Source organism: Lactuca sativa, chromosome 1 (genome assembly GCF_002870075.4).
Source record: "Lactuca sativa cultivar Salinas chromosome 1, Lsat_Salinas_v11, whole genome shotgun sequence".
In the NCBI taxonomy this organism is placed as follows: domain Eukaryota; kingdom Viridiplantae; phylum Streptophyta; class Magnoliopsida; order Asterales; family Asteraceae; genus Lactuca; species Lactuca sativa.
In genome coordinates, this window is record NC_056623.2 from 20,564,029 (window position 1) to 20,588,614 (window position 24,586).

The 24,586-nt window shown below is 35.0% G+C and overlaps 2 protein-coding genes across 5 annotated transcripts; both read left to right on the top strand.

The window, feature by feature from the left end:
* Nucleotides 1-4,827: 4,827 nt before the first annotated feature.
* LOC111915695 (vacuolar protein sorting-associated protein 1-like) lies at nucleotides 4,828-8,117 on the top strand. Of its 4 annotated transcripts, XM_052768463.1 has the most exons (10): nucleotides 4,833-5,112; nucleotides 5,201-5,376; nucleotides 5,480-5,573; nucleotides 5,776-6,004; nucleotides 6,093-6,157; nucleotides 6,896-6,943; nucleotides 7,168-7,204; nucleotides 7,305-7,365; nucleotides 7,453-7,538; nucleotides 7,909-8,117. In XM_052768463.1, exons 4-10 carry the CDS (start codon nucleotides 5,860-5,862, stop codon nucleotides 7,917-7,919), a joined length of 453 nt encoding a protein of 150 aa, XP_052624423.1. In that variant the 5' UTR covers nucleotides 4,833-5,112; nucleotides 5,201-5,376; nucleotides 5,480-5,573; nucleotides 5,776-5,859; the 3' UTR covers nucleotides 7,920-8,117. The 4 variants fall into 4 exon arrangements, with proteins under 4 accessions (XP_052624417.1, XP_052624428.1, XP_052624410.1 ...); XM_052768468.1 differs by lacking the exon at nucleotides 7,453-7,538 and having other exon boundaries at nucleotides 4,832-5,112; XM_052768450.1 differs by lacking the exon at nucleotides 7,909-8,117 and having other exon boundaries at nucleotides 4,832-5,112; nucleotides 7,453-7,902.
* A 1,645-nt stretch (nucleotides 8,118-9,762) lies between these two features.
* Nucleotides 9,763-11,208, top strand: LOC128127026 (uncharacterized). The gene is made up of 6 exons (XM_052765221.1): nucleotides 9,763-10,008; nucleotides 10,091-10,093; nucleotides 10,210-10,260; nucleotides 10,322-10,591; nucleotides 10,723-10,912; nucleotides 11,036-11,208. The coding sequence occupies exons 1-6, from the start codon at nucleotides 9,763-9,765 to the stop codon at nucleotides 11,206-11,208; spliced, it is 933 nt and encodes a 310-aa protein (XP_052621181.1).
* Nucleotides 11,209-24,586: the final 13,378 nt, after the last annotated feature.

Here is a 24,586-nt window from a genome sequence, read left to right on the forward strand (position 1 = left end):
GCCTCGACGACCGAGGCTCCCAATGAGTCTCCAACTGACTCCCACCAATCTCTAGCTCTGTCTCTCAAACATGCCGCCGCAAAGCGGACCTTCGACCCATCCGGGCAGAAGCTCGTAAACTGTGCAGACTCAATGTCTGCGATCCATCTCCTGGCAGCAATGGGGTTCTTCACCCTGTGAAAATCCGGCGCACCACACCCTCTGAAGTCCTTGAAGGACAACGTGCGCGTACTTGCCTGGCCAGACGCCAAATCACTCATGAAACCTCAGAGGCGATCCTCCATCAGCTCAATGATCCCCTCCTTGATCGACCCGAAAATGACCGGGGTCGCCTCAAGGATGCCTCACGTAATCTCAGATGCGATGAACTCGCGCAACCCATCATCAACTGGTCCGGATCCCGCGCCTGAACCTGATCCTGAACCGGATCCTGACCCGCTCACTGGTCTCTCTCACAACCTCATCCTAGGCTGACCCTAGGGAAACCTCTGACTCAACTCAAACTAGTCCTCAGCAGCTGAAGGCTTCCTCGCGATGCCAATTAGCCATCACCTGGATACCATCACATGTAACGAGGCTCAGATAATCCTTCGAGTAAAAGACTCGTCCCTACAACGGTTAGACTCAAACAACAGCTGTGCAATAGGGCCAAGTCCAGCAATCTGAGATTATTCAACCCTGATCACATGTAACGTGGCGTATCCACTTAATGGCTAACTCCCATCACTCAAAATCCCACAATGCACAAAGCAAGCAGCATTCAGACAAGGGGAAAATCTAACCACAACATACTCAAGCAATCATACACACATAGCAAAAATCTGAACTAGCATGCAACACAAACTCATAACTCAGGCATAACCTAAACAGGTCATCCTACTATTGTCTAATCAGCACTACTATGCAGCTCAAAAGCACAAATAACAGGCACATAAGGCATCATCCCTAGATCCTTAGTCCTATTCTAGCATGCTGTTCTATTAACTGATAATCAAAACATAGACTTGTATGGGTATTTTGGGGTACTTACTTGAGCTCGGTTGATTGCATGCACCACACCCTTTTTCTCTTTTCAAAGTTCTTTTCTTTCTGAATTATTTTTGCCTTTCTAAAACTGTTTTCTTTCCCAAAACTCTCTTTTTACAAAACTGTCTTTTCATTTTGAAAATTTCTATACCAATTCCTCAGTTTGAGTTCAGACACACCCGAGAGCATATCCGAATCCCTCAAACCAAGGCTTTGATACCAACTTGTAACGTCCCAAAATTCAAGACTAAAAATCTCTTTTAAATAAATATTAGTTAACGTAAAATCATCATTTCAAAACATAAACAGAGTATTAGTTTTCAAAACACATGTTCATTATCAGAGTAAAACATTCCCAGGCTGACTAATCTGTGGTGTGTGCCATGCGATCATCCAGAGCTCCATCATCCGCTACCGGAAATACCTGAAACCAAAACTGAAAACCGTAAGCACGAAACTTAGTGAGTTCCCCAGATACCACATACCATACAAACCATTCATAGCCAAGAACCATACATAATCGACTTATCCATAATCAAGTAAGGTGCTATGTGCCAAACATAGTCATGCCATTATGCCACGGGTCGCGCGTGGTCTTCCTGGTCAAGCCTGGGCCGCTCCCTGGGTCTTACAGACAAGTGCCAAGGGCCACCCCCTGGTCTTACAGACATGTTCCAAGGGCCACCCCCTGGTCTTTTATGCAAGTATCACAAAGACAACCGTACATACTACTCTACTTAGCTAAACAGCATACAGTGTGCCAGAAGCCACCTCCTGGTCTTTCATATATAATAGCATACAATGCGCCAGGAGCCACCTCCTGGTCTTTCATACATATTGCCTAGGGCTAACCCCCGGGTCTTCCTGTCATCCATAATAACATACTGTGTGCCAGGAGCCACCCCCTGGTCTTTCATGCATATTGCCTAGGGCTAACCCCCGGGTCTTCCTATCATCCATAATAACATACTGTGTGCCAGGAGCCACACCCTGGTCTTTCATGCATATTGCCTAGGGCTAACCCCCGGGTCTTCCTATCATCCATAATAACATACTGTGTGCCAGGAGCCACCCCCTGGTCTTTCATGCATATTCTAAATGGGCCGGCATTGGTGCCTTAGACCCATATAAACAGTGAGGAGACTCACCTCGCACTGCTGAACTCTGCTTTTAATCCTCTGGCTGCTGACCGACAACACTCTGAACCCCTGCTCCACTCGCTCCCCGAGCTACCAATGTCAAGGCAACACTGAGTCTAACTGACCCCCGAAAGACAACCAAGTCAACTCTGGTCAAAGACAAAGTCCTGGTCAAAGTCAACCTTCCAGGTCAACCCTACTCGCCGATTCACCCTATTGACTCGCTGAGTTCATATGTTCAGAGTCCTTCTCTTAGCGACTCCACTCGCCGAGTCAGTCCATGACTCGCCGAGTCTACCGATTACTGGGTCCTGACCCGTCCAACTCACCGAGTCTCCATTCGACTCACTGATTCGAGTCTCAACTCGAAGGGTTTGGGGTTTCGCGAACTGACTCGCCGAGTCCACTTGGCCGACTCACCGAATTGGTCACTTACACCTCGACCCGGATCCCGCTCGGACTCGCCGAGTCGCCCCTAAAAATTAGGGTTTTCTTTCCTTTCTTGGCCTCCAAAACTTTGGGTGTTACAATATATTATTAATTTATCGCTTGTTTTGGGTAATTCGAATAAGATAGCTTCAAATCCAACGTATCAAACAGATTACCCATTTACTAAAGTCTAAAACCCAAAAACTCAAACATGTTTTAGTACCATACAAATGGATGAGGTTTTAGCAAATTATTATCTCATATGAATTACCATTGATTATGTGTGATTAATTATTAAGAATGTGATAAGGTTTGGGGGTTTCAAATGCATGACGTTTTAGCAAATTATTGTGGGGGGTTTCAAATGCATGACAATCAAGGGAAAATGCAAGCTTTATAAGTATGTAAGATATATATATATATATATATATATATATATATATATATATATATATATATATATATATATATAAACTACCAAAGATAAATAGTCATTACTAACTTTCCATAGCTAAGAAGTGCCTAACCTACATATATATAGAAGATATAATTTAATTTTTTAGGAATTTTTCTATTCTTTTGAGTTCCAGAAACCGGTGTTCAATTATTTTTTATCTATATATGAGTACAATTTCCTCAATGTCTTCACTATTGTTATCAGGTCTTAGAACTATCATTGTACAATATTTGACTTTATCTGGATCCTACAAACTCTTAAAGTATAACTTATTAGACATTGATATGAGCATAAACTTTGTATACATAAGATAAATGACTATGACTATCCATAATAATTACATCTAAGTGAGAACAAATAAGAACCTGAAATATTTTCAACTTCGAAATAAAGATTTTAATCATATCATTGTTCATTATGATAAATGTCAACCATGAAAACAGTAGCAACCCTTTGTAGGCAAATACATGGAAATAAAATGATCAATATTTCCACCGAGGATACACATACCATCTAAAAGGATCGTATCGGCATGGTTAAGTGTCAATGTACCTTAAAAAGATTAAATACTTCTGAAAAACTAACATTTAGTATTACCCTTTGCTATTCCAGAATATCATAAGTTCAAAAATCAACATTCATATATAGGTTAAGAGAATGTCTGAGTTAGGGCATAGAGAGTCTGGTATTTAATAGTGCACCTGAAAGAGAAACCAGTTATTGCCTTAAAGAGAAACCGGTTAAATGTAGCTGTAACGGTGCACGATGCTCGGGGTGGGTAATGGCCGGAATCGATGACGTTGGGGTGTGAAAATAACTTCTCAGACGCCATATCCTGAACTTGTATAAAATCAGAACTTCATATGTCAACGTGTACATTTAAGCATTTAGATTAGAAGGGTCTATAGGAATCCTATTTTCATTTGGTTCTGTTACAACATTTTATTTTCAATTTTTCTTATCAAGACATTATACTTTACAAAATGTATATAATTAAAACATCACACTTCAATCATTTTATTAGTTGAAAATTATAGATAAAAAAATCTACCCACTTTTAGCAATGAAAACTAGTTTATAATTAGATAATATTAGCATATACTATTAATTCTCAAAGGGTTTAGGGAACATGAACCTTTTATGGTTTGTGTTTTGGTCACAACTCTTTAGCCATTTGGTACTTTTGGCCGATGCAGTCCTTTTCCACACTTTTTGGTCCTATTTTCACCGCTATCATCCACCAATCAAACGAAGTAGATGGTCTCCAACCTTCTTCTACGTTTGAAACAAAAACATATTGCACATTTTCTTCCACAACATGTTTTTTACTTTTCCCTTTTGTGTTGTAAGTTTCCGGTCGTTGCTCCTTCAGGATTCCTTCTATCTACCTCTCCTTTTGGTGAACCCTAACGTCTAGTTCCCGAGTTTAAAAAAAGAAAAGAAAAGAAGAGAAAAGAAAGTCAGGAGAGAAAAGAAGAGAAAGTAAATGAAAATAATTTTTTTTGTGTTCCTGAGTTTGAGACAAGTAAAAAGAAAATTAATCATTTTGTTTTTTACTTAAAAATCATTCCAAATCGGAAGGAAAGTTAGGAGGGAAATTGATCATTCTATTTCCCTCTATTTCCTTCCTATAATGAAATTCAGGAACACCAATTTCATTTCCTTTCTTCTTATTTTCACTCATTTCCTTTGTTTTCGCTCACTCGTTAAGTTAGAACTCGAAAACGGAGTCTAATGCGATATCAGTCCATAACCAAGATTTTTTCCCTTCAATAATAATCAAACGAATCAACCAAATATCTTTTGACGAGTTCACTGCTTTCTCTTCTCAATCTACCGACTTCATCTATGGCTTTTAATTTCTGGCCCACCTAACTTCACACTTACATATGGAGTTGAGCGTAAATGAAGTTTATGGGTTTTAGCTGTTCTGGATGGCGGTGAAAGTGGTGACGGTAAAAGAAATACTGAAACCAGCGGAAAATCTTGCGACCTCCGATGCTTCATCTGATCAGAAGTTCATCAGCTTGGGTTCTTCCACCACCGATTTATGCTCCTCAGGTACCCACCCAAGTCGCTGAATTTTTATTATTATAGAAACTGAGCTTTAATTTTTTTTTCTTTTCTTTTTTACTTTGGAATCGCATAGGACCAATTTCCGGTGATTGATATTCATTAGCATCGGTGTTGTGTTGGGCGTGTGCAACAGATGGTAAGGCCGACGGTAACCAAAAACCTTTCAACAACATGAAGAAACCACCATAGCCATTTGTAGTTGATGCAGTCATTGAGATTCCATTCAAGCTACATCGTGTTCTCTTCCAGGTATCTTTCTTGAACTTCTTTTTTAATCTTTACGATGACTTGCAAACACATCCACTCTATTCATGTGTTGAAGAACTATGTTGTAACTTATGTTTATATTAAGGATTTTACCGACGTCCTCTGGAAGATCTCACATATATGCATGATGCCATTAACAAGTACTTTCAGCTTCTCTCTATCCAACTCGAGAATCTAAGGTGGGTTGCTTACTTAAAATAACATGTGTAAAGCATTAACATGCTATTGAAGTTCTTGCTTTCTCATATGTAAATAAATACTAACATTTTAAATTTGAAGTTATTGTTTGACTTCCCAATTTTAGAATTTGAAAATGTATCTACATGTTTGTTGAAGATACATTCTTTAACCAGATACCTTTTCTGTGCCTCTTTATTTCAGTTTAAAATCACATGGAGCTTATTAAAGAGATATGTACATCAGACTAAATGCGGTTTCAGCCCTAAGCTACAAAAGTAGTAAAGTATGTTTACTTTCTGCTGCTCTTATGTGATGTTGGAAATTACTTATCAATTTCAGCCCAATTCCATCATACTAGCAGTTTCACCTGCAGACCAAGATGTCGCAACATCTGATACTATTAAACTTACCAAAGAGGTGGATCCATTGGGTATGTAATATGTTATTCTTGAGTATTTGTCAAAAATATTTATTTTTTTGAGTATTTTTATGTAATGAATTATTTCTAATTTATTCAGGTGAAAGGACCTTTGGTGTGTTGACCAAGCTTGACCTCATAGACAAAGGAACTAATGCATTAGATGTGAGTTCCTTTTTTTTTTTTTTTCTTTTTTCTTTTTTCCTATTTTAACTTACGAGTTGTTTGTTTTTAACTTTATGAGTTATGAGCATATTGGTTAAGAATACTGGAATTATTTCCCTGATAAATAAAAGTTTTAAGGAGATGGAAGCTGAGTTGGATCGCCTTGGAGTGAGAGTCTTTTTTTTTTTTTTTTTTGCAAAATGGTGATTTATTATTTTAAGTTGATTGATGGAGTTCTAACCCCCAACAAAGTGATTTTGACGGCCGGGTTGGCTCTGAAGCATCATCATATGTCAAAGACCACGTCATGAAACTATTCTTTGCAGATCCCGGCCTCCCAAAATCCTCAGACAAACAAAATATTCTGAAAAGATCTACAACATTCCCATTCCAAAGCTTCTCACATCTCTGCTATTAGTTTACTTTGAGCATTGGAATTGGGGTATTAAAATGCATATTTCATAGAATTACTAAAGTGCAAATACCGTAAAAATGCAGATTTGGGAATACTTGAAATTGAGATTACATAAATTTAATCATTTTATGGATCATTTCTTTAAAGACATAACAATTAACTCGCTGCAAGTTGTTACTCATCGCTTGCTTTTTTGTTATGGATTTTTGGTTTCTGGTGCAATTTTTATATTTGGTTTCTTCTACCTACAAAGATGATTACAATCTCATTCTTACTAATCCTGTGATAATATTTAAAGCTTTGTGATTGTTTAACTATTTCAGGTTGGGAAAACTTTAAGTGATAGGAGATGGAAGGCTGCATCACAACAGGTACGGCACCTTTTGTATTCATTAGCTAGAAATGATATAAAAAAAACTTATAGTTATATGTTCTTAGGTACTCAAAGAGAGCTTTAAAATTTATTATGCAATGATTGATGAAATTACCAACCTTATTGATTAGGTGATGCTTATTTATGTTGCATGTGGTTTGTCTACTTTATTTTATTGTGATAACCAGTTAATGGGATATTTATTTGTGTCACTTCTTTTAGATTCCAAGACATGAACCCGTTAAAGCATTGGATTTAGGTAAACAGGTCAAATCTTTTTTTTTTGTTGAAAACAAATTTCAAGTTACTTCTGGGTAATAAGATTGTAATATAATTAAAAAAAATTATATGCATGCCAGGACACTATGATGTTTGCAAAGGACTGAAACTCGCTATAATTTTTTCCCAATTCTTAGAAAGGTAAATCGTGTGTTCCAACTTTTAATCAGGTTTACTATCACTCATCATTTCTAAACATTAATGAAACTTCATATATGGGTATTTCAGTACTTTATCGGTTTTTACTTTTGCTGCCTCCATAATCCTTTCTTACAACATTAGACGAAAAGATGCAAACTCACCCGTTTATGAAGGTATACACAAGTTGGCATAAGATTTGTATGAGTCAAATGACAATATTGGCCTTGCCCCTTCACCTCCGCCTCCCCAACGACTTCCAACAAGACACAGACACACACACAATTTTTTTTTATATTATTAGTCCCATGGGTTATTACTTTTACAACTATGACATTGACAAGGAAAAAAAAAATCTAACTTAGTTTCAATTTTACACATGTTAGAGAAAAAGATGATTGATAATTCTTTTTCTTTTCTTTATAATTTGTTTACCGGAAATCTTGGGAAGTAATGCAAGTACATTGCTATTTTCACACATTCTTTATTGATTATATTTTATTATTACTAATTAACTTCATATGTGTGTGTGAATGTTGCTTGCAGGCGGCATGTAAAAACGCACCAGAAAGAAGGGAGGTGAAGAATGGTTGTAGAATTATTATATGAAACATGTTTCGTCTCTAGCGGATTTGCTTTAACTTTTAACTTTTAAAAAAAATGATTTTTCGTCTACATTATACTGAAATTGTAAATTAAGTTTGCTTTATTTAAAGGTGAATGTAGAAAAATCAAGAAAAGTATATTGCCATTTAGACCATTTTTTGACCCTGTGCCAACGGGGCCACAGGTTTTTTCTAGTTATTATAATTGAGTAGATTTTTCAAATTACAATATGAAGAAATGAAAGTAGGATGCTAGAATAACCAAAATCATGTAATCAAGTACTTAGCCTTTCTTTTATCCATTTTTTCGAGAACTACAATTTAAAATATGATATCAAATTAGAACTAAACGAAAGAAAAAGAGTGTGCAGGGTTTTGAAAATGGATAATCTTCATGTAAATGTTTGAACTGTGAAAGAGTAAATGGATGTTCTTTTTGATAAGGAATAGAGATAAAGGCGGAGTCGGAGCGGTGGCGATTGGGTGGTGAACAACATTGGTGATGATACCTGTTGTGTTGCCTTTGAACTGTGAAGAGTAAATAGATGTTCTTTTTGATAAGGAATGAGATATTCGCAAATGGCGAACGAAAGCACACAGGATAAATGATTAAAAAAAGATGTGGAAGGGTTGCATGTGACAATTAATGAAAACCACAACCGGCATTTCTATTTAATATATAGTTAATAATGATGAGTTTCAATCGTATTTTTGTATCCTCTATATATGAACTAGGTGCGAGATCCGTAACCCGTATGTTATACGGGTTCGATAAAACAAAAAATTAAATATGAAAGTTTAAACAAAAATTTATTTAAATTTAAAATTTTAGATTTGAAATTTAAAATTAAAAATTTGAATTTAAAATGAATCATATTAAATATTATATGAGTAGTAATATTATAATTTATTGGTTATTTTCATTTAAGGTAATTATTAATTGAGGTGTAATATGATGTGTTAATTAAGAAAAGATAAAAAATAAGAAAATGACAAATGGAAAAAACATTTAATCAAAAATACCAAAAAATGACATGTGTCCAAATTAATGAGAGAGTGACATGTGGCAAAATTATTTTCAGTTAAACACAAATTATTTGCCGCGTAAATGTTTTTCATATATACCAAACTAGTTTATAACTTTTAGGAACCCTGGCTACAAAATTAATTAAACTTTCATAATAAAAACTTAAAATCATTAATCAATTATTTTAAATAAATTATTAATTAAGAGATATTTTTTAGTTATATAAAATTATAAACGTTGATTTAAATAAATATGCGATTTTATAATCTGTATTAATTTTATTTTATTTTTATTCTAATGTTATTTAATTTAATGTAATTAAAGTGAAAATTTTAAAATTTAAAATTTGAAATGAAGACTTAATAGGTTGCCAAATGAAATGACATTAATTAAGAAGGTTAATAGTGTGACATATGACAAAAAGAGAATCAACATATTCTTTTATTAGACGACTAGGTACGGGCAACGTGTATTCGCGTTAATCCGACGTGGAGGCCAAATAACGCGGTTATAACGTGAGAAACACCGTGCCCACCCGGCGTTATTTGGTGTTATGGTAGCGTACGTTATCGTGGTGACGGGAGGAAACGGTTGATTCTATTGGTGCGTTTAAAAATCCGACCGTTTGCAAACGGTCACAAATAAATAAATAAAATCTCTATTAATATAAATACACCACATTTATCTTCATTTTATTTTCCAAACCAAACAAATCGTTTCAACATATACATCCTTTCAGTTTCATTTTTTCTATTTACTGTTAAAAAAATGGAACCTTTTGATCCGTTCCATCCATACAATCATGATATCGATGAGGATGATATGTTCGTGGGTATGATGTATCAATATGTTACCGACATGATACCGTCAGAGCCAGCTCCACTACTGACCAGACGTGCGGCGTTGAACAGAGATCGTGAAGAGGGGCATAGACGTCTAGTACACGATTATTTTGCGGATAATTGTGTCTACCAACCAAATGATTTCAAAAGAAGGTTTCGCTTGCGGAAAAATGTATTTCAGCGAATAGCTAATGCAATGGAAAGCAGGTGACGTAATTACAGTTATTTTCTAATATAATATATTTTTTCTTTAGAAAGTTGTTCGGAAATTTTATTATGTTTTTTAGATTAATAAAAAGTTGTTTGAAAATTTTATTATATGTTTTTTAGATTAATAAAAAGTTGTTTGAAAATTTTATTATATGTTTTTTAGATTATTAAAAAGTTGTTCGACGTAAACGTTCTTGGTCGGTCACCAACTGAGGTACGATGCGAGAGGTAAACGAAGTTTTACAGGGTTGTAAAAATGTGTTGCTGCAATCAAGCTTATGGCTTTGGGGGAATCGCCCGATTCTATTGATGACTATATGAGAATGTCAGAGCGAACTGCACGAGAAAGTCTGTATAGATTGGCGAGAGGTGTTATCAAAACCTTTGGCGACAAATACTTCAGCAAACCTTCATTGAATGAAATACAACAATTATATACGGCGCATGAAGAACGACATGGTTTCCGGGAATGCTTGGAAGCATTGATTGCACAAAGTGGATATAGAGAAATTGTTCTGTGGCGTAGAAAAGTCAATACACAAGTGGTCATCTTGGATCGCCTTCGTTAGTATTACAGGCGGTTGCATCACAAGACTTATGGATTTGGCATGCTTTTTTTGGAGTTGCGGGTTCGAACAATGACATAAACGTTCTTGATTGGTCACCAATATTTCAGGACCTTTTAACAGGAAAGGCACAGGATGCTCCTTTCACAATAAATGGCCATGTGTATAAGTTCGGGTATTACCTCACGGATGGAATATATCCAACATATTCCACGTTTGTGAAGGCGTTTCGACACCCGATAGAACCAAGAGATAAATTTTTCAAGAGAAGACAAGAAAGAGCACGTAAGGACGTGGAACGTACTTTCGGAGTTCTGAAAGCAAAATGACACATAGTTGAACATGCGGCACGAGCATATGAGTTGGACACACTACGAGATATTTTGTATGCATGTATAATTATGCATAACATGGTGATTGAAGATAAAGGAAGAAACATTGCGGAGTATTCACCTATGGAACCTGGACACATTCAATTTCAATCAATGACAGCAGAATACTTACATAGAGTCGTTGATATCCAAGATCAACGAAAACACAAACAACTTCGAGAAGACTTGGCAGATCATATCTATGATGGCAGTGAAGTTGAGTAATTTAGATCGAAAATGTAATTTGTTTCGTTTTTTTTTTTGTTTGTGAATGTGTTTTTATCCTTAGTTGTAATTTTTTAATGTTGTTTTTAATTTAGGATTTATATTTTTATCGTTATTTTTAATTATATTATGACATAAATAAAAAATAAATAAATTTGAAAATATAGAAAGTAAAAACGTTAAAAAAAATTAAAATATAAAATAGAAAATAAGTGGTGTTATTACATGTTATTTGGTGTTGCTCATTTCTACATTTGATGTTATAATACCAATTTATGACTAGGATGATGATGTGGTACCTTTTGGATGTGATAACATGTAATAACATATTATACACATCCAACAACCTTAGAATAGGAATTAGTTAAATATATGGAATTGATTTCAAAAGTTACTTTATAATTTTATCCATCCCTAAGCTCCTTTATTCTAAATAAATTGAAAATTGTGTATGCATGCCAAATTGCCAATAAGGAAAACTTTGGAAAGAAGAACCGAATTAAACGTAGTTATTAATGCGTTAATAGAAATCACCAATAATCAAAATGGGTGATTTAAATATTAAAAAGTAACAACAAAAAAGCAAGTCGATGGAAAATGATCTGTGAAGTAAATTCAACTTTGTTACTGATTCTCAGGGATACCATATACAAAGCAAACATATGGACTGCTACCTTTTCTCATCTCCCTCCCCCCAAACACACACACACACACACAGAGAAAGGCAGAAAGCTGAGTCTAATGTGGCTTAAGGTTTCCAAGCTCATCCTTATATATTAAACGTTATATATTAGTATGCTTAAAATTTATCCTGGATGTCAGATACGTGTAGCTAAAAAGAAGGTTGTTGTTTCGGGGGATAGACTGTAGAAAACCGATCTTCTAACTTGGATGGAATAAATGAATCAAATCATAGAAACAAAAAAAGTTGGGTAGCGGCAAGAAAAGTTGTATATGTGTTCTTTGTCTAGAAAGTGCCAGTTGCCATGCATGGTCCACCTTCACTATGTTGCACTTTCCGACTTTTGTGTGTATGGGAGAGTGACAGACACTTTCTGGTTTATTATAAACAAAGGGTTTTTTGAACTCAAAAGATGTACCAAATGGATTCTAAAGCACATGGAAATAAAAGGAGAATCAAAGAGTTTGCTGATTTTTGTATGTGTTAGGCAAATGAGAGTCAGAAAGAAAGCTAACTTCATAGTGGCATCCAGACACAAGGCTCATGCACTGACATGCATGCCACAAGCCCCCACATGAATATGTCTTTAAACTAATAAGTTGGCCCATGCCCACCCATTCATCCATCTATCTGGTCATAATTAGCCTATTGCCAAATCAGTTCCATCTGTGATCAGCTTTACAAAACTAATCTTTATCATGTGATTGTGTTTCGTTGCTTTGTAGTATGGATTTTAGATATGAGATCCCCTATGCCCAAAGAGAGAAACATTAGACAGCTTTACGTTTTGATAGCATTAATTTCACTGATGCCCACCTATGAATTTGTGTTGGATTATTCTATTTATGACACTATATTAGATTTTGGAATAACTTTATTAACGACATAAAACTAGAAGGACCGACTGCAATTCAACTGTTGTTGTTGACGTTATGGCTGTGGTGCTACGATTCAACTGCTAGGCTTTTGTCTATACCAATCTCCAGTAGTGTATCATCCGGTTTTATGTTAATTAGCCCGTCATAATATTCTATGATGCATTCATAAGCTTAATGTAAGACCCCAATTCCAATGTAAGGCTAGAAATGTTGTCGTTTCAAATTATAATATGTTATCTATGACATTCTTATTTTGTTTTAAGTTTTCTATAAAAACATTGTATTTTTGCATATATTTTTTATTTATAGTATCATATATTATCTTATATTATAATAACTTGTACTATGCAATATTTTTGTTATTTATGGCATTTATTTTTGTTTTAAGTTTTCCATAATAATATTATACTTTAAATATTATATTGTTTTTCTATTTGAGCATTGTACTCTTGCATTTATGTTTTTATTTATAGTATCATATTTTTTTTTATTTTTCCATTATAGCATTGTACTTTCCATATACACTTACACATAAAAATATCATATTGCATATACAAAATAATACACTTACTATTATAGCATCCTAATTTGTTTTTTTTTTTTTTCATTTTTTCATTATAGCATTGTAGTTTCCAAATTGCATACAAATACACAAACTACATACTTAATTTTCTATACATACAAATACACACATACAAAAATAATAGTTTCCATTATAGCATCCTGCTTTGTTTTTTTTTTTTTTCATTTTTTTCATCTATAACATTATTGTAATGTCCCAAAAACAGTAATAAAAATTTTCATTTGGAAGTTTATCAATTCATTCATCGATTGTTCAAAATCAAAAACAAAGTCATAATATTCAACACATCAAAGTACAATTATCCGGAAATCATGAGGAGAGGATGGTGTGCCATCACGTCGGGCCATTCCCTTTTGAACCGAGAGTACTTGAAACATAAACATAATATGTAAGCACAAAGTTTATTGAGTACCCTAAAGTACCACATACCAAAACATACAATTGGGCTTAACCATGGGCTTTAACCAACCCGATATAGATATATGGTCCTCGCCATCGGGTGTATTTCAATCCAATCAACATATATGGGCCCCGCCCTAGGATCTATTTCAACCAAAACATATGATAATGGGCCTCGCCCTAGGGTTTAATTCAACCCATCATACAAACTCATTTAAACCACATAACATTTATCAGCCTAAATAATACAATAATGGGTCGGCATTGGTGCCTTCGGCCCATTGGTGTGGTAAGAAGACCCACCTCACAGACAGACGAAAATAGCTGAACAGGACTCTGCTCCGAAATCAGCACAACCGGACACCTATTCAATGATATGACCAGCTTAACTATAATTCAAAATACGCAAAATGTCAAACTTAGCCAAACAACGTCAAAAGTCAAAGTTAACGGTCAAGGTTGACTCGCCACGTCGTGGTGATCCTTTGCCACATCGTGGTCCCTAAGGACAAAACAGATAATATGACCCCAATCGTCACGACGTGGTGCCAGGCTGTGTGCCAGGCTGGTAACAACGTCAAAAGTCAAAGTTAACGGTCAAGGTAACTCTATTTCAAACAACTTATGTCACACCCCTGGACGAGGCGGTGGAACACGTCAGGTTGTGCGACTAAGTTCATGGATCACAGGTAAATTGAATATATATATAGCACAAGTACAAAGATAAACAAAACAACATTTATATTCCATCGTTAAGTTTGAATACAAGGTTCTTACAGATAATAATAGTACAGTAGTTTCCTTAATCAGGTAAGCAGATAACAAAAAGTAGATAGCTAGGTCGTCCGTAATCCATGACAAATTTTCTGTCTGAACGCTTGTCTAATGATCTCCTGAGAATACATGTAAGTTTGAGCGTCAACACAAAGGTTGGTGAGAGTAATACGTTTTCTGTAAAAATAATACTTTTAATATGATACAAAAAGTATTGTCATTGTTATAAGTAAAACCATGTTTGGATATATTTGATAAAGAAACGAATCTAAACTGTGGTTACTAGAAAATGAAATCTAGTTAAAGTTTATAGTGACAAAGTTATACATATAAACGGATAAATGGACATACAGATATACGAATAAAGATATCTGCCAAGGCTGCACTTAACAACCATAGATACGGATAAACAGATAAACGGTGAGTATATTTGATAAGCGTAAATGTAAAAGTGTACGATACTTGTTTAAACAGTTGATAAATTTTAGGGTAGTGTACACAAGCACATGTATGAGCCTAAGATACAAGTTTTATAACTTGTATAACTATATAAACCTATATATATATATATATATATATATATATATATATATATATATATATATATATATATATATATATATGTGTGTGTGTATGACGTATGTTGAAACTACTAAGTTGATAACCAAATATACAATCATAGCACTTTTGTAGTCGGAAAGTATATGTTATTTTTATTAGTCGTATCATTTTAACTACATAACATATATTGATATTGATGTTTAAAACTAGTTTTTTTACTTATAACATATAAGAGTTTAAACAAATATTTCACAAACTAGTAATGCGTTTACACAAAATAATGATATTTCATGTGTATTATTTTATGATAAATTACTTAGTACACATACTACCATGTACATACGAGAGTCGGACATGAAACACCGGATGGCAGGATCATTTTAGCAATTAATCCGTTCTAAAATCCAACAACCCTATACGACCCTTCAAACCATATTCCCCAAACTGTAAGTAGTAGAGTAGTAAACCGAGATCCCAATACTTTCCGATTTCAATTACCACCATCCGCCAACAATGTTGATTATCATTCACAAGCTTCAAATACTTGTCTTCCAGATACAAGATCCAATCACCAAGTCATGTAACATCCGAACTTTTAGCTATATTATTATGCGTTTAATTTTGAGATTTATGGAATGACTCGACGAGTTGTTCGCATGGGATTAATGAATGGACTCGACGAGTCAGAGAGCCGACTCGCCGAGTAGGTTCTGGGTAGAGAAACCCTAATTTCCCAGGGTTGGGGTTATATAAGGGAACTTATGCCCCCATTTCTGCCTCACCAGCTGCCTAACCCTTCTGTGTGAAACCCTAAACATGTGTAGTGAGCTATGAGAGACTTAGAAGCTAAACTTGGAGTATATTAGTGCATCATTTGAGGAGGAAAGGAGATTACCCAACAAGGAAGCAAGAGAATCAGTTAGATCTATTGCATCTTCATGCAAGGGCTTCAGTGGGAGGTAAAATCTTGCACCTTTCTCATTTATTTCCTAGATCTCATTATTATGGAAGATTAGGGTTTCTTCCACCTTTTTTTGGATATTCAAGCATATAGAGCTATCATGGGGTTTAGACCTTAGATCTAGACCTTATGAAGTCCCTAGAGTCCAAAGGTCCCAACTTTATTCTTCCACATGAGGGTTATTGTGCTTAACACCTTGTGAGAGCATGTTTTGGTATGTTGGAGCAAAATTACCATACATGGACGTAAAGATCGAAACTTTATGTGACAAATGAGTCTTGAGATTCTAGATCTAGTGTTGGGGGCGGTAGATCTGCTTTGAACCGTCTGAGTGAGAAAATATTTTGAATGGACTCGCCAAGTCGATGAGCCGATTCGACTAGTCTGTGAGGGTTTGTCCCGATGAGCTTGATCATGCGATAGCTCGGCGAGTTAGGTGTCAACTCGACGAGCCGAGCTAGACCTTCACGCAAATTCTGAGGAAACGAATGGACTCAACAAGTCACATTGGTGCACTCAGCGAGTCGGGTCAAACATGGACTGTTGAATCGAGTTTAACTTCTGTTGACTTTAGGGTTTGGTCAAACATTAGGAATGGAGACCATGGAGGGGTAAGATGGTCTTTTATCCACTTCTAGAGTTAGAGAGAGAAAGAATAGCCTTCGATTATTAGATTCATGAAAAGAGTATTAATTAGATATATTCATCCTTTGTGCTAGGCGGAGGCTAGTTCGAGATTCGAGTGTAAGGCTATTTGCTTGCTTGCTTGTTAGGTGAGTCTTCTCACTATACTTACCATGAGTGGTACCTTTATGTGACTGAGATGTCTTATGTGTTATACTAAGTATTGTGATATCATGCATTATGTCTATGTGATTTATTATGTGTATTATTCTGTGCTTACCGAGTTACGACCAGAGAGTTCACCCGAGTTCTGGGACCGGAGGGTCTCACTGAGATACATTGATCGAAGGGTCTTATTGTGTTATATCCTAGAGTGGCTAATGGGATATGTGTGGTATTTTGGGGAACTCGCTAAGCTTCGTGCTTACCGTGTTATGTGTTATGTGTTTCAGGTTTTCTCAGGATCACGGGAAGGCACCGGCTTGATTGTACACACCAGTGAAAGAGTTATGTTTTGAGGATCTTGGATTTTAATCAAACAATTATAGAGTTATGATTGATGGATTTTAGCTATAAGAACATCCTATGTGCTCATACAAACCCTAATTCTTGGATCTAGGTTTCTCTATTGTACATGCAATTCATCCAAGACTTCAAACCCTAGATCTAACATATGATAATCAATATAACATATAAATTAGGGTTTAGATCATACCTTATTTTTATGTAGCAATAACAATCTCAAATCCTCCTTGTAATGACTTTAGAAAGCTTGGAGTCACAAATGTCACTCCTCTAATGGTTCACAAACACCAAGAGCAAGAGGATGAAGAGGATAAGAGAAGGAGGTTGCCCAAAACGTGTGAAAACCCTAAGGAACATGTCCACCACGTTTTTGGGGCTTAAGGGTCCTTTATATACGTGAAGCTATTAGGGTTTTGAACTAGGAAACCCTAAACTGACTGCTTAAGCCCTAAGCAACCCATGGACCCTTCTTTAATAAGCCTTGGACGATTTCTAATGGGTTTCGCCATAGAATTCTTCCAACCTTATATTATAAGGTAATCCATAGCCCAATTGCAATTATCTTATAATTACAATTCTAGTCCCTTAAGTTTAATTAATCTCTTTTAGCCACAAAATTAATTATCAATTAATTCTTGACTAATATTAATTAAAAAATATGATTTCTCCTTTAATATATTATTCTCATAATATATTAATAAATCATAATTAATCCTCTCTCTCCATAATTCATCCTATCAAATTGCTTTGGTGAAGGCAACCCAAAAGGACCATCCACCATCGGGTCAACTACATACCAAAATAGTTATGGACTTAGACACTAATCCAACAGTGATTTGTAAATTAAATAAATGAGATTTTGTGAAATGTGTTATGAGAATTATATGATTTTAAATGAAAATTTTATTTGAAAAATTACGGTGTTACAAGTTGGTATCAGAACCTTGGTTTGAGGGATTCGGATGCACCTTCGGGTATATCTGGACTCAAACTGGGTATTTGAGAAAAAATTTCAAAAGATACGCGTGTCCCGAATTCGGATTCGGATGCACCTTCGGGTATATCTGGACTCAAACTATTCTGCGTATTACTTCAGATCCTGATCTGCAATCGTAGCTTTCTAAAGCCGCTGTCAACTCTGATCTTAGCAGATACGCGTGTCCTTTAGATAAGGGATCATATATTCCTCCATTCTAGAGATCGTATAGACTAAGACATGGATTTAAATCATTCTCTCTGTCTATGTGTTGTTTCCCGAATTCAGATTTATGACGACTGACAACAGACTACAATTGAACACATCAATTTAGTCCCGACTTGGCCAAGCACTTAGGTGCCATCACTAAGTCATCGAGGGGCCCACATATATCGCTTTCACCCTACTTTGGATAAAAGGAACGGATAAACTTTGACTCAATGCTCGCTTGCAATCACTTACCGAATCACACACAACAATATGTTTTATAACACCCAGTTATTGGTGCGTTTACATATTATCAATGTGCAACCGACTCACAAGATACAACTCACACATCTCGGTTTCAAGAATATAAGATATTATCGTCTCACCAATCACTCGTGATAAAATCCATGAAGTGATCCAAGTGAACGTGGGTTTAATCCAATGCTCAAATCATATTCATAAGCACTCATGAACGTTGCAACAAACATTTGCTTATGTCTAATGCTCTTTAGACAATCCACACACCAATTCACGACAGTCTTCATTCATATCTACTTCCAACATATGAACGACTGTGGCCCGTTCGAATAATTTGACTGTTCTGAACCTATTATTCAGGAAGTCAAAACATGTAAAGTGAAACACAAGAATAATACTAATCCCATATGGCCTCAAACCTTGAGTATAAATAAAACACCTTTTATTTATCACCATATCGATTACTCATTATTTGTTGTTTCGGGTAATCAACTTCATACTTGAATTATTACAACACTTGTCCCATGCTCTCAGCATGCACACAATGTTTACCTACGGTTCTTACTTTGTGAAATAGATCAAATGAACACATTTCCAATCATAATCATTTCATAACTCCTAATCCTTTTCACAAGTGAAAGAATATCAAATTCTTGCCACTTATGGAATATGTTAAATTCTAACATTTTATGCAATGATCCTTTCATAATGTCACTGCACTAAAGCCACAATGACTATTGCCAATGAAAGTACAAAGTCCTCTATCGGAGATTGTTACAATACAATTCCATAGATATGATGTCTCTTACTCAAAGTACATTCCTTTGAACATCCTTTTGCATAAAATTTCTAATCTAGACATAGACTTTCAATATCCAACTCCCAATATGGAAACCTTTCCATACTCACCATATGACAACTCATTCTCAATAGAATCTTATCTATTCATAATAATGTCAATATAGTACATCCAATACTATACTTCCAACTACTCACAAGCGACCAATCCTCGGCGAACTGTGGATTGTCCTTTGATAGTTGTTTAATTATCTTAGTCAAAATCGATTCTTGTCAGTTTCCCTCTAAATGCGCTAGACATTTGGAAAACTTTAGAATGGTCAAACATTATAGCATTTGCAATCGATCCTATACCCGAAGCGTATGGGACACGATGCATAATGTCTTACATAAAGATTTGATACTTTATCAATCTTCTGCCATAATATTTTATGTGCTATGTTCTTACAATTCGAACTATGAAGAGGAATGCCGTAATCATAATCGAAATTTAAGAACACACTATGTATCCTTGACTAATTTTATTAACATTCCACAACCTAGGCCTTTAGATTTGGAATGAAGCATAATATTCTCTCCCTTAATTATAGCAAAACAACTATTCAACCTTTACAACTTTGCAAAGTATGACTCTTGTTTTTCTATAATTAATATTGCTAACTTGCAATACTTGCCTTAATAATTATATAATCATAACATTTATGTTCCCACCATCACGATGATTATTATTATAAACATAACATTTATGCTCCCACTAGCTTTGACATGTATTCAGAAACCAGCTTAACTTCTAGAAAAACAATACTTATTGAATTTCTTAAGTTCATGTTTCTAATACCTAATGCTTTGATAATCTTTTATCAAGGCTTCTTGAACTTATACACCTTTGTCTTAGATAGCTCATTTGTATGTCTAAACAATTCAGACTAACTGCCAAATCTCACAATTTGAATTATGGAAAGGGATACCTTAACCATAATCGAATTCGAGAATCCAATTTTCACAATCACTATCTTCTTAAAATCTCTCTTAGTGAAAGCATTTCCTCACAGTCATTTCCATGAAGGAGGGAATCTTATGACACTTAGATTTTAATGGTGTATGTGTTCCTATCCATGTGAATTCGTTAAAACCAAAATTTATGACAAATTCAAACTCATTTGGACCGAACTCTTAATCTTGATTTCTTGCCTTGTGGTAACACGGCTGCCCACCATGTCTTCCAAGCAGTTAAGCAGCTCATCCTTTCCTATCAATGTACATTTTATTGATCAAGGTGCTTGCCTTTTATGCGTTCAAATAGAACTCATGCATAATTAACTCGATTGGAACGGCACAGAAACAAGATAGTGTCTACATGATAAATTGTAAACCTTAACTCGTGTGCTAGTGATGATCAGTAAGGTTTATTCTTGATTAGTTCTTAAACTTTTCAAGACCATTAAGACTCCCACTGACTCCTTGACATATAAGATTCTCTTGTCAATAAACATTTCTTGACAACCAAATATTCAAGAGTTAGTGTAGTTTTTTATCAAAACAAAACACTTCATAAAATTGGTCCTAGTTGGTCTTTGTCTTATCCAAGACATCACAACTTACCAATTTCAAATGTGCAAGAATAAGAAAACCCTTTTTCAAATTCTACATTTGATGAATGTTATAAACCATCTTAAGACTTGTCACTCAACGTCACAATCTTAACTTTAAGACTTATTTTTGGAACGAAGTATGATTGACTTCTTGATTTAACCATTTCTTCAATTCTTGATTCCTCTTCTTAGACATACAATTGTACTAAGATTTACTTAGAGGATTAATTGAGTTATGGTTCTTAATCATTAAGACATATCATAAAGCATAAAAGGTACTCTCCCTTCTTCTTAGAATAGAGAAACTTTTATCTTTCTGCCTACTTGATTCTTCTTATTCATTCTGCTATTGATTTAAACCTTTCAATCAATTCAGAATTACACTTAATCTTGTAAGTATAATCACATTTACTAAACTTTTAGTAAATCATGACGAATACCTTTGTCACTCTTTTGGTGGACTTGATCATCACACAACCTTGTGCTCTTGATCTCCTAGTCCTTCACTCGACACTTTGTCAACGAATTAGTCTAATTTCCAAATATGAAATTTCTCATTCATCATGCAACCAAGTTACATGATTCCAAGTTTCTGTCCAATTGAACCTTGGGTGATGAGAAACTCTCCCTATTTGGTAAATTCTTGACATTTCCACAAACAACATAATTAAGAATCACATCCACTTGTAGAAATATATGAACATCAATTTTTCATAACGATTTAATTGCAAGGAAACAAATAAATAAATAAAGGAGTCAAACCAAAATTTATTTTATTCATAAAAGCAGCGGAAAAAATTTGTCTTGACAATGCAAAATCAACTGAAAAACTATGTAGTCAAATATTCCTAACAATTCTATCATAACTTTCTAAGCTCAAAATCTAATCTTCAAATCCATGCGATCGAGATCCATTTCTTCGTGATTAGACTTATCTTGCTCTTTCATCAAGCTTCCTCTCTTTTCACTGATCCTGCAAAACATTCAAATGCAATCTTATCACATCATGTATTAAGAATCAACGAATAGGAACTTAATGGAGTTAGATAGTGGATTTTACCTGAAGCACAGCCATACTCTTTGACTCTCCCATCTTCTGGACTCTTCAAGATCTTAGGGCAGACTTGTATCCAACGCCGTTTTACTTGGCAGCAAACGCAGGTCGGTTCTCCTAGAACGTCCTCGGAAGCATGGTTGGTTGACTTTCCCAACAAATACGCTCCATTGCTTTGCCAAATCATTTCTGATTCAACAACAATGAGCATGTAAGTTAGGTCAATGAGGTTTTCGTCATGATCCATCATATAATACTTTCTTTTGAACTCATTATATGATTCAGGAAGTGACTGCAGAACCCAATTCACAACCAACTTATCAGGGAATGACGCACCCAACATTATCAACCTATCAATGTGTGATTTCATTCCTAGAATATGGGCACACACGGGTTTACCATCTTCATATTTCATTTCCAATAGGGCTTCAGTGACATTGAACCTTTCAATTCTTTGATCATGTAGGTTAGGGAGAATAATTGGAAGAGGTGGAGGAAGTGAAGTATGATTTCTTGTTCCTCGATCGAATCGTGGAATATCATCTTCTTGTGGAATGCTTGTTCCATGGGATTTGGGAAGACCATAGTTGTCGTACTTTGACATCTACAAAACGGGAGAAAAATAAATTCAAGTTAGTTGATTGATTGAGTCCTTTATAAATCACCCAAATGAGATACTAAGTCTAGGACCCAACACAATATTCTACAACTCGGGAGAGGGATGCCGTAACCCAAATTGCAGAACATTTGAAGGTAAGTGAATGACGATTCACTAATTTCCACCATGAAAAACGAAAAAGAAATTTAAGTTTTAAACGTATTGAAAACTCCTAGATCCTTTGAGATTCATTGAACTTTTCAATGGCATGTTTAAATCTCGATATGCCCCTCTAGTTTGTGACTGGGATGCCGAGGATCACAAAGCGGGTGTGAATAACCATGCAAGTCTACATGGTGCCCCCACATGTTACAGTCACCTATTCGATGTGCCGGTAAACCTCACACGCTCCACCGAACTATGACAAACATTGAGTCACCCTTTGGTACCTTTGCTTAGAACCATTTAGTGTGCCGGTAAACCACACACGCTCCACTAACGTCTTCGCAAGGGCACAAAGTGTAATTTCATGGAATTGCATCAATTCACTTTTGCTTAAGTAACTAAGATTGGGAATTGTGTAAAACATTTAGTTACTTATGTACTTCATTATACTTATAATGGAAGGTTCTGTCCTATCCTACCCGTTCGGCTAACGACTCTCCACCAGTCAAGAGTGCGGTGGGTAAGAGTGGATACCCATTCAATCGCCATTTTATAAGCAATTTCCTTAAACACCCCTTATAGACCAGCTTCGTGAATGAGGCCTACTAACGGTAAGACTGACTTTTACTCATACTTATACAATATTAGACTTTTAATGTTATATATAGTATAGGGTGTATTTCACACTTTCAAAATACTAGGTGGTCAAATTTAACAATTATACTTTTAATTCAATTAAATTGTGAACCAAAACATTATGGATTTATTAAACCTCCTTTTAATTATACAGCTAATTAATTAATAAAACCATAAGGGTGTGATTTGAACTTTTCAAAACAATATTAGGGTTTTAGAATTTAACATTCCTAAATTAAACTTTTAATCAACTTTTAAATTCCAAAACTTGACGGCAAGTTTTGAAACATTTCAAAACATTAGGGTTTAGAATTTAAATATACATCAAAATTAAACTTTTAATCAAAATTTAAATTCCAAAACTTGAGGGCAAGTTTTCAAACCTTTTCAAAACATTAGGGTTTAAATATTTAAATTTCAAAACAAAACTTTTAAGTTCAAATTTAAACTATAAAACCTTAAGGGGAAAATTGAAACTTTTCATAACACAAGGATCAAACAACAAATAATATAAATTAAACAATTAATTTCATCATTATCTATATTTGACGTAATTTCAATTTCTTGCAAAATAAGTTACCCAATTAATACAAATAATCAAACTTTATCATATAAGGAAGTTATTATCTAATTAATTGGTAATTATCTTTTGTTTGATCAAGGATATACTCATAAATATGTTTAAAATCGGATTTTAATGACCTAGAACAGATAAGGCAAGTATCCAAGAGTAAAACAGCAAGAAATTCCGAAAATAGCTCCATCTGACGCTCGAAATCGTCGAGTACCACACTGGACTCGCCGAGTACACTGTGGTACTCGCCGAGTTCATCAGGCAGGGAGCTCAAAACTCGATTTTGCAACTTGAACAAACATACAAGGCATCAATACAATAGAAACCAATCAAGGCTTTAATACCACTAATGGGTTTTAGCTATAAGAACATCCTATGTGCTCATACAAACCCTAATGCTTGGATCTAGGTTTCTCTATTGTACATGCAATTCATCCAAGACTTCAAACCCTAGATCTAGCATATGATAATCAATATAACATATAAATTAGGGTTTATATCATACCTTGATTGTTATGTAGCAATAACAAACT

Excerpts from the sequence above, each read along its gene's own strand:
- LOC128127026 (XM_052765221.1), top strand. The coding sequence starts at position 9,763 with ATGGAACCTTTTGATCCGTTCCATCCATACAATCATGATATCGATGAG. Across the intron at positions 10,261-10,321 it reads TTGGTCGGTCACCAACTGAG|CTTATGGCTTTGGGGGAATC; the intron begins GTACGATGCGAG and ends GCTGCAATCAAG. Across the intron at positions 10,913-11,035 it reads AGCACGTAAGGACGTGGAAC|ATAAAGGAAGAAACATTGCG; the intron begins GTACTTTCGGAG and ends TGGTGATTGAAG.
- LOC111915695 (XM_052768457.1), top strand. The coding sequence starts at position 5,860 with ATGTTTACTTTCTGCTGCTCTTATGTGATGTTGGAAATTACTTATCAA. Across the intron at positions 6,944-7,167 it reads GGAAGGCTGCATCACAACAG|ATTCCAAGACATGAACCCGT; the intron begins GTACGGCACCTT and ends CACTTCTTTTAG. Across the intron at positions 7,205-7,304 it reads CGTTAAAGCATTGGATTTAG|GACACTATGATGTTTGCAAA; the intron begins GTAAACAGGTCA and ends TATGCATGCCAG.